The sequence below is a fragment of the Asparagus officinalis genome, chromosome 9, assembly GCF_001876935.1.
Source record: "Asparagus officinalis chromosome 9, Aspof.V1, whole genome shotgun sequence".
Taxonomy (NCBI): Eukaryota; Viridiplantae; Streptophyta; class Magnoliopsida; order Asparagales; family Asparagaceae; genus Asparagus; species Asparagus officinalis.
In genome coordinates this window covers 49,822,982-49,835,639 of record NC_033802.1, presented here as the reverse complement: position 1 = coordinate 49,835,639, position 12,658 = coordinate 49,822,982, and the positions used below count along the sequence as shown (strand labels likewise).

General features: G+C 41.1%; 1 protein-coding gene across 1 annotated transcript in view; it reads right to left on the bottom strand.

Moving 5' to 3' along the window:
- The window catches only part of LOC109823438, a 56,657-nt gene that overhangs the window by 29,140 nt on the left and 14,859 nt on the right, over positions 1-12,658 (bottom strand). Inside the window, exons 12-13 of the mRNA XM_020389716.1 lie at positions 10,709-10,784; positions 10,572-10,622 (exon numbers count right to left, since the gene is read on the bottom strand). Of these exons, the coding sequence (XP_020245305.1) occupies positions 10,572-10,622; positions 10,709-10,784 (127 nt within the window). The remainder of the gene's footprint in view (positions 1-10,571; positions 10,623-10,708; positions 10,785-12,658) is intronic.

The window sequence follows — 12,658 nt, the reverse complement described above, 5'->3', positions numbered from 1 at the left end:
AGTGAATGCAACTCACCAAGCTACGGGTCAACTCAAGCCGAGAGATTGGCGTTTCCTAATCATTAACTACGTCTTATACGGCATACTACCCGAAGACGTAAAAGAGCAAGATTCTGTTCACAGACGCGCTCCGAGATTCTACGACTCAACAACAAAGGCGTTGTATTGTAAGTCGTACGACGACATGTTTCGGTGTCTCTCAACGACAGAAGCACAGAAAGTCCTGCGGAAAGCCCACGATGGTACCTGCGACGCTCACCAACCTGGACCCAAGCTCTGGGATCGCTTGCGAAAAATGAGCTATTATTGGCCTAGAATGATCCACGACGTTGTTGCTTATGCCAATCGTTGTCATACTTGTCAAATCCACGCCAGCTACATTCACAAACCACCCGAAAACCTGCACCCGACAGCGACTTCGTGGCCGTTTGAGACATGAGGGATGAATGTCATCGAACCGATATCTCCACCATCAGCCAAAGGTCATCGCTTCATCTTTGTGATAACCCATTACTTCTCTAAGTGGGCTGAAGTCGTTCCCTTAAGAGAAGTCAAGACTGGTGATGTGATCAAGTTCATCAAACATCACATTGTCTACCGATATAATGTTCTAAGATGTATCATTCATGACACGGATCACAGTTCGTTAGTCATGCATTCACTCGGTTCTGTGATAAATTCAGAATACACAGAACCTGGCGTCCACGGCTTACAATCCATCAGCAAATGGACCAGTCGAGACATTCAACAAGACAATCGTCAAGATCTTAACTAGGCTGACGTCCAACAGCAAGCGCAATTAGAATGAAAAGCTCAATGAAAGCTTATGGGCATACCGGACCACGGTTCACACACTGATTAGTACCACATCTTATTCACTAGTATACGGTTGCGAAGCCGTACTACCGCTGGAAATTCAGAATACGTCCCTACGCGTCGCACTCGTAACGGGGATGACGACTGAACAAAGTCATCAGCAACGTCTCGCAAAATTAGAGGCGTTAGATGAAAAGCGGCTCGAAGCTCAATAACACATTGAGTTCTATCAAGCCCGAATATCTAAGGCTTTCGACAAGAAAGTCAAGCACAGATCTTTTAAGGAGGGAGAGTTGGTCCTCGCTGTTCGACGACCTATGATACTCAACTTAAAAAAAAGGTAAATTTCTGCCAAAATAGGAATGACCGTTCATAATAGAGATAATTTATTCGAATGGAGCTTATCGCCTCGTCAAACCGAATGTCAATAAGATCATGAGGTCTATTAATGACAAATTCCTAAAGAAATACTACACATAGTCTTCCTTCAAACTCTCACAAAACTATCAAGTTAACGGTCACCTTTGATAGTCATTTCCTTCCAAATTTTTCCCGTCAATCCTCTTCAACAGGACGATGAGCCCACACAAAAGTTGTCACGTTAACAGTCACATTTGACAACTGATTTCCTCCAAATTTCTCCTATCGATCCTCTCCAAGGATGACGGATCCACTCCCACTGTCATGTTAACATTACACCTCTGACAATCAACTTGGCAATCCTCTTCAATAGGATGGTGAGTCCTCAAAGTCACTCCAATCGCGACAATCCAATCAACTTGTCAATCCTCTTCAATAAGATGATAAGTCCTCAAAGTCGCTCAAATCACGACAATCCAATCAACTTACCAATCCTGTTCAATAGGATGGTGAGTCCTCAAAGTCGCTCCGATCGCGACAATCCTGTCATGTTAATATTAAACCTCTGACAAACCCCTCACTAATCCTCTCTAATAAGATGGTGGTCCACAAAACTATCACGTTAACGATTATCTCTGATAACCAACTTCGTCATTCCCACAAATGATGTTATCTGATCAGTCATCACATTCATACGTCCCTGAATGATTTGATCCATTCCGAACGTTCTAAATATCCATAGAACAATCGATGATAATAGCCTACCATGCGATGTTCTACTATTCTAATCAGTCGTCACACTCATACGTCCCTAAACGATCTGATTACCCCAACACCGTCATTCTCGCAAATGATGTTGCCAAACTATGTGCCCTATCGGCTGCCCATTTCCGAGTAACAATCTACCAAGCGACGAGTCGTTATTCGGACCCTCGAGCGATCATTTATACAAGCGATCACTCATCTTTGGGCTAAGTTGTTATATTTAACGACATGACCTAACCTAATTACAGCTTAACGGTTGAAATTAACCTAACCCGATGCCTCGAACGACTAACGGTAGAAAAGAAATTTTAGCGTTAATCCTAAAAGAAACTTCTCGACAACTCATCATACTGAGGGGAATAGTATGACTAGCCCGATTCAAACGGTAATCGGTAAAGGCAAATCAAATACGTTGATAGCTGAGGATTTGCTAAAAATCCTAAGTGTTGGTCAACAAGAGACAAGAACAGGAGTATATGCACAAGAAGTTAGACAACAAAAGCATAAATTCGTTCATAATAAGTAGATTTTGAGACAATACATTCAAACAAATTATGACAATACATTCAAACAAAGTCATGACAATATGTTTGAACAAAGTTAAAAAAATGGTTCAAAATCAACCCAACCCCGTGAGCTTAGTCCCCACGGCCAGCAGAGCCCAACAATCTTTAGGACGCGAGCTCAGTCTTAACAGCGGCTGTTCGTGGGAAAAATTGTGTCTTTCTTCATTTATTCCATTGCACACTCTTGTAAAAGTTTATCGATTACAAAGATCCGGTCTTTTTATAAGATCCGGTTACAACGAGATCAAAAAAGAAAATAAAAATTACAACTTTTCTCTTTTGTCGAACAAATCGCGAGCTCCTGTTTTGCGGTCGCTCGCTTTGTGGGTTCTTCGCCTGCGCCGGGGTTTATCCGTGGACCACCGCGCGATCTAGATCCGGTCGGATCTACGCAGTACGACAGGTATTATTTCACGAAGGAAATAATAGCCGGGGGGGATTGGTTCACCAAGGAAACAATCGCCCAAATCTCGGGATCAAAGACCAAGCTTTGATCCGGAGTACGCCTGCGTAGATCTGAGATCCGGTCCTCTCGAACTCTTGCCTTATTTGCTCAAGGTGGCTCGGCTTTGGCCGAGCCACCTTGAGGTGGCTCGGTTTCGGCCGAGCCTCCCCCTTAGGCGTTGGGTTTCTGCTATTTTCCGTCATTGTATCCGTTTTTCGGTTCTGTGGTTGATTTGTCTGGATTTGAATCGTTGACCTGATTTAGCAGTAAGTCAGTTTCTGAATTCAAGTCCGAAACTGATCTTGATTCGATCGTGATTCGTCTGAGTCTACCCTTGGTTGGATGACTCGTTGACTCTTCGAACCCGTTAGCTTGATTCCGCACGTGAATGAATTTATTCCGTTGCTTGCGTGCGATTCGTTAGCTTCGTAGCCTCGTTAATCCGCTTCATCGCGTATCGCTTGGCTTCGGCGTTGTGAACTAACAATCGTGTCTGCATACGTCGCCCGATGGTCGGTTCGTCGAATCGGCGTTGTCGAGCTGTACTAAGGGATCTATAAGCAATTTTATACGCCTATAGATACCCCCTCCAAAGTATTTCAGTCTCGTTCTTTTATAGAAGAGTCTGGAATATTTTAGATATGATTGTCCCATCCTTCGGGATATTTGGAGTGGCTTCTATTCTTGATTCCTTCAGTCCTTCAAGCTATTCGGTGCTTTGTCGAATGTCTGTAAGGATTCCGGTGCTGCATTTATTGTCTGACCGTCTGTCGAAATTTTGAATTTAAAGTCGATCCTCGATTTACTGATTTTTTAGCTCGAGTTGGTTCAACATAGAACTGACCCTCGAATGTTGGCGTTGAGTCTTTATTTGCGACGCGTTGTCCGACGTAGTGTTGTTGAGTTATCCTTAAGAATATTTATAAAAACATTATTCAGGAACTTCTCAACCAAAAATAGGGAACAGTTTATACTCATATACCTTATTGGAGTAATTTCTGTGCCCAAATGAGCTGAACCGGCTTGATAATGAGCCAAAAAAGGCAGTAATTAGGCTCAAAAAATCTTCTGATCCTTCCGAATATATGGGAGAGGCAAGAATAAACCAAGGACTGAACCCTCGGTCGATTTGAAGTTGTTTTGATGCTCGATTCAGCTTCAATTTGATTTCTGATTCAAACCAGGTCTGGTCCGGTTCAACTTGGTCTGGTCCGGTTCAACTAGGCTTGGTTCAACATTATAAAAGAGATCTTTTTTCTCCTCATACCTAGAATCTGCCTCTGATACCAAAAATGATGTGAAACAATATGTATGCAAGCATGAAGAACAGCGACATTAATGCTTCACTAAATCAGCGATCGATCTAGGCAGAAAGCTCGAGAATAAAGTGAAGCTCTATATGGTTTTTAAGCAAAAGTTATCAATGTACTAAGTTTAGACCTTTGTAAATTATTCAGATAATAGATGTAATGATTTGTTCTCTTAATAAAGTTCGACTCGTGATATATAGATTTGCAGATATACTTGGCAACGGAATCACTCGCTCACCTAATCAAATAGAATACAGCACAATCGTAATTGATATTAAAATTGATAATAACATGCACGCAATAACGGTTTCGAAAATACCAGGTCGAAAGAAAACTAAACATTCGTCAGGCTGAACTGGTTCGACGTGAGGAACCTCTGTAGGCGGCGTGACGACACCAAATCTGAGTGACGGTAGTTCTCCTCCGAGAGCTACGTAACTGGGATGAAGCGGTGTGTCTGGATAGAAGCGTCGGTGTCACGAGCTGATCCCCAAACGACTCTCCACGCTCTCGGCAAACTGAGGAGTCAAGCGCTCAATGTATCCGGCTACGATCTCGAACGGCTGATAATCGAACCACCGAGAGCTATAAATCAACCATGCCGGTCTCTGGATCATACACGAACTGGGCGTCTTCAGCGTCAGGATTGGCCATACACCAACGGATCACGGGCTCAAAACTCAAATCGATGACGAATGAAGCGGCGACGGAACGAGGACGATGTGGTGGCCGCGGGCAAGCGGCTGTGGATGAGGAGGAGATCAGGGGTCGGCTGCTATTCTAGACAGATGAGAACAGAGGAGGAGGTAGTTGCTGTTGGCGAGTAGGGGAAGCACGATAGAGGGTTTGGAGGCGGAGGTTGGCGGCTGTTAGGAGATTGGGAAAATGGCGGCTGCTAGAGGAGGATGGCAGGGGATATTTGGGATGGAGGAAGATCAAGAGAAGGTGGGGAAAATGGAGGGGCACTCGAGTTCGTCGCCGACAGAGGAGGGGAGGGCGTGCTGGTGGGTGGCTATTTTGGGGATCGACGACGAGATGGGTGGGGATGACGAGATTGAAGGTTACGAGGTCAGGGGAGGGACAGGGTGGCGTTATGGCCGGAGGTGAGGAGAGGGTAGCGACGCTGCTTTGGAGAAGAAGGAAGGCGAGAGGCTTGGGAGGTGGGCTAGGGGCGGTGGTTGTTGGAGACGTGGAGGCTGCCGACTGGGTAGGAGGAAGAGGAGAGATGGAGTCGACGACTGGAAGAAGAAAAGAAGAGATGGGTTTTTTTGCGTTGCTCGAGGAAGAGGAGGGAGTTGGGTTGGCGCTGAGTTGTTTTACGTGGAGGAGAGAAGAAGTTTGGCGGCTGGAAGAAACGAAGAAAACAACGAGTATTAGCCTAGGGTTTCACAGCAATTAATTAGGCTAACACAAATAATTTTTATTCAATCTTCAATAATAATTATGATTATAATTGTGTTTAAATAGAATAGAAAATACAAGATTCCCTAAATCACTCAAGTCTCTCATAATCAATCAGTTATTACTAAAACTGATTAACTACCAAAATTCAAAACCACATAGCAGGGATCTGATACAACGGTGAAACGTGGCGTCTCCTGCGCTGATAAACACGGTGAAAATTCCGTGCACGCGTTTGGATGTCCCATCACCACCTCATATATTTAAGCATGTGGGCTCCATGGGTAGTGCGATGCCATGCAACTTGAGCTCGATGCCCTTCACAATAAATCAAACCTATACACTATTCCTTGTCCACCCGGTGCCAACGTGGTCAGATACAAATAGGCACCGGATCAAGAGGGGCATCAATAGAGGAGTTGGAACGTTTTAAAAGCACGTTTAATTACTAAAGGATTGCATCAGGAGGAGGGTGTAGACTATTTTGACACGTTTAGCCCGATGGTTAAACCGAGCTTAATTCGCATGGCTCTATCCATTGTAGTTTCTTGTGGTTGGAAGATTCGGCAACTTGACGTTAATAATATCTTTTTAAATGGATATTTAACCGAGCAAATCTATAAGAAGTAGCCATATGATTCTCAAAATCCGGCTAATCCTCTCATATATGGCTCTTGCGAATCAATCTCTAATAGGCTCCACTGCATGATTTTACAAACTTTGGGATTTCTTATCGCAACATAAACTTAAGGCTTGTCACTCTGACTCATCGTTGCTTGTCCATATTGGTCCTTCAATTACATACATATTGATTTAATTTGATGGCATAAAATTAACAAGAAGTGGCCATAAATTTTTGCAGCATTTGTTCCTATTTTGGATACAACTTTTCCCTCAAGGATTTGGGTGCTTTATCATTGTTCCTTGGTATACATGTCACGCACACAGAAAGTGGTCTATTCCTATCTCAAGAGAGGTATATTAAGATTTATTAGACCTCACCGATATTGTTAGATGCAAACCTATTGCCACATCTTCAACCATCAATTCTCTATCTCACAAATGATGACCACCTCATGTCCGATCCTACAATGTACCAGTGTAGTTGGGGTTGTCCCTAAAAATTTTCTTTACAGTTAACAAGGTTTGTCAATGTTTACACTGATCTACTCAACTACATTAGCAAGCCGCAAAAGAAAACTACAGTATCTAAAGGGAAATCTCAAGCTCAATCTCACGTTATCACCATCCACACGCCATCCCTTGTCATTTACTATAATGCGGATTGGGTACGTGACCCTATTGATCGAAGATTTACATGACTTTTGCATTTATTTTGGCAACATCTGATCTTGTGGTCCTCAAGGAAACAAAAACTTGTTGCTCGCTCCAGCACAAAGGTCGAATACCAAGCTCTAACAATGTCCACCACGAGGCTATTTGAGGTTCAACATATACTTCGGGAGCTACACGACCCTCTACCAGATGTCCCCACTGTTTGTTGTGACAATTTATCGACGACCTACATGACCACTAATCTGGTGTCCCACAAGAAATGGAAGTACATCAACAATGATTTTCATTTCATTTGTGAGAACGTAGAAAGAAGTGATCTCTGGGTTCATCTCTTCAACTGCACAAATTGCAGACATGTTAACAAAAGGACTTCCGGTCAGATAGTTTCTTAATCTCAGATCCAAACTCACCGACAGTTCCCCGGTGTTGAGTTTGCAGGGGCATACCAGAACAGACTCCTTAACAGAAAGGAGTTTCACTTGGTTGCAACTATCCATAGCAACTTGATGATTTCCCAAGATTGCAGTAACTGCAATTGATTTTTAGTTAACCACGAATCAAGTTTGTTTCATCCATTTTGATTAGATTTGTAATTCAAACTCAATTGATATATATAAATACAATACCTTTAAGAAGGAACTCAAGCCTGCTCTCATGTCAAAATTTTATCACTTTTATATTATAACATGCTATATATTTGTTCAAAGTGTTTAGGCATATGGTGTATTTGTTTAAATAATATTTAACTTATTATTTTGTTGGCTTGTTTACAATAACGTTGCGTCATCACAAACTGCAGATGGATTTTTTAATATAAACTCAAACTTTTACATCCATTTATTCATAAACCCACCCACTTATAAAAGGAGTTACTTGTCACTAAATTAAACCTTCTAAACCAAATACTTAAGTCATTGTTTATTATGGCTTTTTTTCAAGCTAATGCCATTGCATCATTACTTCCTAAATCTTTCATTTGTTATAAAAAGAATCTCTTATATAATCTAAAATTAAATGGAATGTACAGAGAGGGGGAAATATTTATAATTCACTAAGATCTAGGACTTTTTTTTAATATGAAGAGTGATGCGTATGTATTTGAAAAACTAGACTGGATGGCCAAGCAAGCTCCAAACATAATAAATATCACTATCAAAATTATAGGAGAAATTGAGAAATTTCAAAAGAAGAGCTTCATGAGAAAGGATGTATGAAATATGCATTAAGGTTACACTTTCAAGTAAATCCAGATTTTAGATGGCTTCACCTACACCATCTAAAGTTAATCAATTCCATCCGACAGTGCTTAATATTATTTGATGAACAGTTAGAACAATATTTTATATCTTCCAATTCACTTTTGAATTCTAAACTTCCTCTTCCCAGTAATTTTTAAAGCATGCAGGGTTCCTGAGTAGGTTCTAGAGGTGGCAATTCTAACTTTGCGGCTGTCAATTCCTTGTTTAATTATTTAAAATGGTTAAATATTTGATGACAAGAATACTTACTGATAACTGCTCCTTTAAATTGGGTAGATGATGGATAACTAATTGTCTGACCCAAAGGTATTGCTTGGTAGATTGGTTGATTGACCATTTCCAGCAAGTATTGATCGTAAAAGGCAATTTTCCGTTCAAGTCATGAGCACCTAAATTCAAGTTAAAGATCCACAGTTTGGAGATACATAAAAGGTTACAAAAAGCGCTAGGTGGCCTAAGCGTCAGACCCAACACCTAGCCTAGGCTGGGGCATAGGAGGAGTCTACTATGCGTTTTCTTTTTTTCAACATTTTAATTACAATCAATATTATCAATAGCGCTAGGCACCTCTAGGTGAAAAACTGGCTAGGCATTAGGCCTAAGAGGATTTCTTTTTTATTTAAGTGGTGGTCGAGAAGGTTTTATTGAAGGTCAAAAGAGTTGGAGAAGGTGTTTGTAGTTGAAGAGGGGGTCGCAAGAGTTCGAAAAAGGTTAGCGGACGTGGAGGAAACAACGAAGAAAATCACGACCAAGACCAAAGTGGTGGAGTCCGCGTAAGCGGTCTCTGCTCCCCTAAGCGCTCCCAGACCTAGGCTGACGACCTAGGTATTGCCTAGGCCCATGTGGGAGCCTAGGCAGGAGCTTTTTAGAACATTGGATAGGTAAAAGATTTTGTAGAGACATTTCAGGATCTATTAGAAATGGAAAGATGCATTCATAAGCTTTTAGAGTAAGCTTAGAGTATCATGCATTTATCAACAAAGGATTCTTTGAGAAAAATGGCAAGACAATTAAGAACAGTTAGAGAGAAGAATTTTCCTTGCAGTAACCTACATTTAGGAGTTTACTGTACAATTACTTTGAAAGAAAGAGGTCATATCAAGCTTAATTGTCTGAGAAAACAAAAAATTAGATGATTAAGATACTAGTTTTGGCTGTTGGAGTTGTTACGAATGAGAAAGATTTTAACCTAATGGTAACAAATGAGTCAGTTCGACTCAAAGACTAGGAGGATACTCAATTGTGGACGTCCATGTCACGTCAGTTCCAAGAGAAATTGCTCCATGTATACTTTTGTTTAAGGAGGTATTTGTTTTGATGGACAATTCAAAAGGTCATGCACAATAAATGTTTAAGAAACAATCGAGATCTGTTTGCATGATGTATTCATTACATTCTTTTCATTCAATCCATCAAGTTACAGATTCAAGGTTTAAACTCCTGTTTTAAAAGTATTCACATATAAGGTAGAAAGGGTTTGTTTGGAAGTTATAAAGAGGTTTATAATCAAGGCTGTGAATCATTTGAAATTTACATGCATTGCAAAGTTTAAATATTACATGTAAGAGTTTGTATTCTATGTAATCCATCAGAAAATCCAGTAGATACCAGTGAGGAATCCAGGTCAGGTGTTAAAATATTGTTTGATGTCACACTTGATGCATCTGAATGAAGCATAACAAGTACAGATCATAAACCTAAGTCTACCATTGGATGTTAAGTGTCTCGAGCACTCATATTGAACTCTATAATTAGGTTCTCTTAGTGCATGTAGTTTGACAAAGCACACAAAGCCCACTGTAACTATCATGATAAAGTGGTATTGATTCTCTCTCCATCTAATGTAAGAACTTCATCCACACAACTGCATTTTCATCCATAAAGATTTATCATCATACTCTTGAAACTAGCAATTAACAATCTATAATATCAAGAGTTGGAACAATCTGTCATCAAATCATTATTTCATTATTTAAGAAAGGAGATATCTAATCCTAACTTTGAATTTAACAATTTTCTTTTGTTCATGGTTGTAAATTTGAAATGTTTCTTGGACTGCGAACATCTATACTTCTTGAGAACCCCTCAAAAAAATGAAAGAAAGAAAAAACTAAATAAATAATCACATATGTAAAAGTTTCCTGGCTAGTTATTTAATAAACATAGATGTCGGAGCTTAAATAAAAAAACAACTACAATCATCTAGAAATGTGTATTAAAATGGACAGCTGTCTGTATGCCCCTGATTATATCAATCGAATGATCTAGATGGTCGTAACTCATAGAGAGTTCTTATATGATTATTTAGATCAAACTTTAAACAATCCAAGAGTGCTAAGAAAGAATCACTAACCTCTTCTTCCAGTTGCAATCCATGAACGAACTCCGTCACTATTTACATTTTCTGCATCATAAGGTTGTTACGTTAGTACTTATATGCACACGTGTCATGTGAATGTACATATTGATGTAAATAAACAAGCATAGCACCTTTCATTGGTTCAACTATTGCACATAGACCAGAATAGCTGTTTACAAGGGTTCCATTATCATTTAACGACCACATCTGTAGATGAAAGGTGTGTCAATATTGATATTACTTCAGAAAAAGACAAGAAATATTACTGGTAGAATCCACCAAAAAGCTGAAGTCACTGAGAAAAAGGCATAAGCTAACTATAATTACTACTAGGGTTAGTTCTTGAAAACTCACGTGAATTTTGGGGGACTTGCACATAATCCCCTGAACTTTTTTTTATCTCACATAACCCCCTAAACTTTGTGGTGGCTACAAACCCCCCCTGAACTTCGAACTTTTCTCCCTGAGTGCCCTACCTATATTTGACAAATAACTAATGTAGGCGTATAAAACTGCCTATAGGTCCCTACGAACGGCTCAGTGCTAAGAAAAGACGATGAACGTCATAATCTAAGTCACAGGAGCTTGATTAATGTCGACAAACACATGAAGTGGGTTGACGAACTATGTGAAGCAATGGAGTTTCAGAATAATGAGGATACGAACGGATCGGGAGCCCCGTGTCACTTACAAAAGACGAAATACCCTTCGTGTCTCATTTATTCCACAGATGATCTAATCATTGGAGCTTATAGAACTCCTCATCGTCTTTCCAACGCACTTTGAATCGCTTAAATCTGAGTTCGGATGAAAAAGTTATGGCGAAAATGGACAAGTGTGCAAAACAAAATGTCTCAGCCCGAGCCGAGACACCCAAAGGTGTCTCGGAACTTTTGGAGCCGAAACTCTGCTGAATTGATATCTCAACTTTGAGAGTTTGAAGCTTTGAAGACTTGGACACTTCCAGATCTGGTCCTTAGCGATCATCCACGCCAAATAAGGCAGGAGTTCGAGAGAGATCAGATCTGAGATCTACGCGGTTTCCCTCCGGATCAAAGCTTGGCCTTTGATCCCGAGAACTAAAGGCTATTATTTCCTTGGTGAAATAGTACCCACCGGCTGTTATTTTCTTCGTGAAATAACACCCATCATACCGTGTAGATCCGACCGGATCTAGATCGCGCGGTGGTCCATGGATTAACCCCGGCGCAGGCGAAGAACCCACAAAAGCGAGAGACCGCAAAACAGGATCTCGTGATTCGTTCGACATAAAAGGAAAGTTGTAATTTTTATTTCTTTGATTTTGTAGTAACCGGATCTTATAAAAAGACCGGATCTTTTGTAATCGATAAACAGTTAGCGATTCGTTCGACATAAAAGGAAAGTTGTAAATCTTTTTATTTTTCTTTTGATTTCGTTGTAACCGGATCTTATATAAAGACCGGATCTTTGTAATCGATAAACTATTACAAGAGTGTGCAATGGAATCAATGAAAGACACGATTTTTCCCGCAAACAATCTGGCGACCACAGTGGGAGCTACCGATCTTGCTGCCGAGATCGTTGCGTCGCAGCCGCGGATCTCGATCCCGGTCGAGGAGGAGGTCGAGTATGAGTTCGACCAACAAAAGTTCGAGGAGCATCTATCATCCTCGTCCGGATCTACCTCCCCTCACAAGTCCAAGAAGTCCAAGAAGTTCTCCTCTAGGAGAAAAGCTCGTTGGTGTGAAGATGTAGAAAACACCAACGAAGATCTCGCCCCGTTTGATGCCAAAGTCGCATCGGGTGAGATTCCTCCAACTTCCAACCAGGGCAGGCCTATTTCTGTCAATCCCTCCGTCACCAAAGAAGTGATGACTCTCTCAAAGAGAGCTCGCCAAAGGCGACGCCAACGCTTGGCCCAAGAATTCGCAAAAGCGATGGAGTCAACCGACGGAATCGGCTACAACGCGGATCTGAAGAACAGGAGAGGCAAACAGCCTCAACCACCGATGAATGGCAGTTCCTCCAAGCCGCCCACGAACGAATGCGTCCATGTCAAACAGAATCGTTCGACACTCGAAGAGCGCATTCGCAAGCGC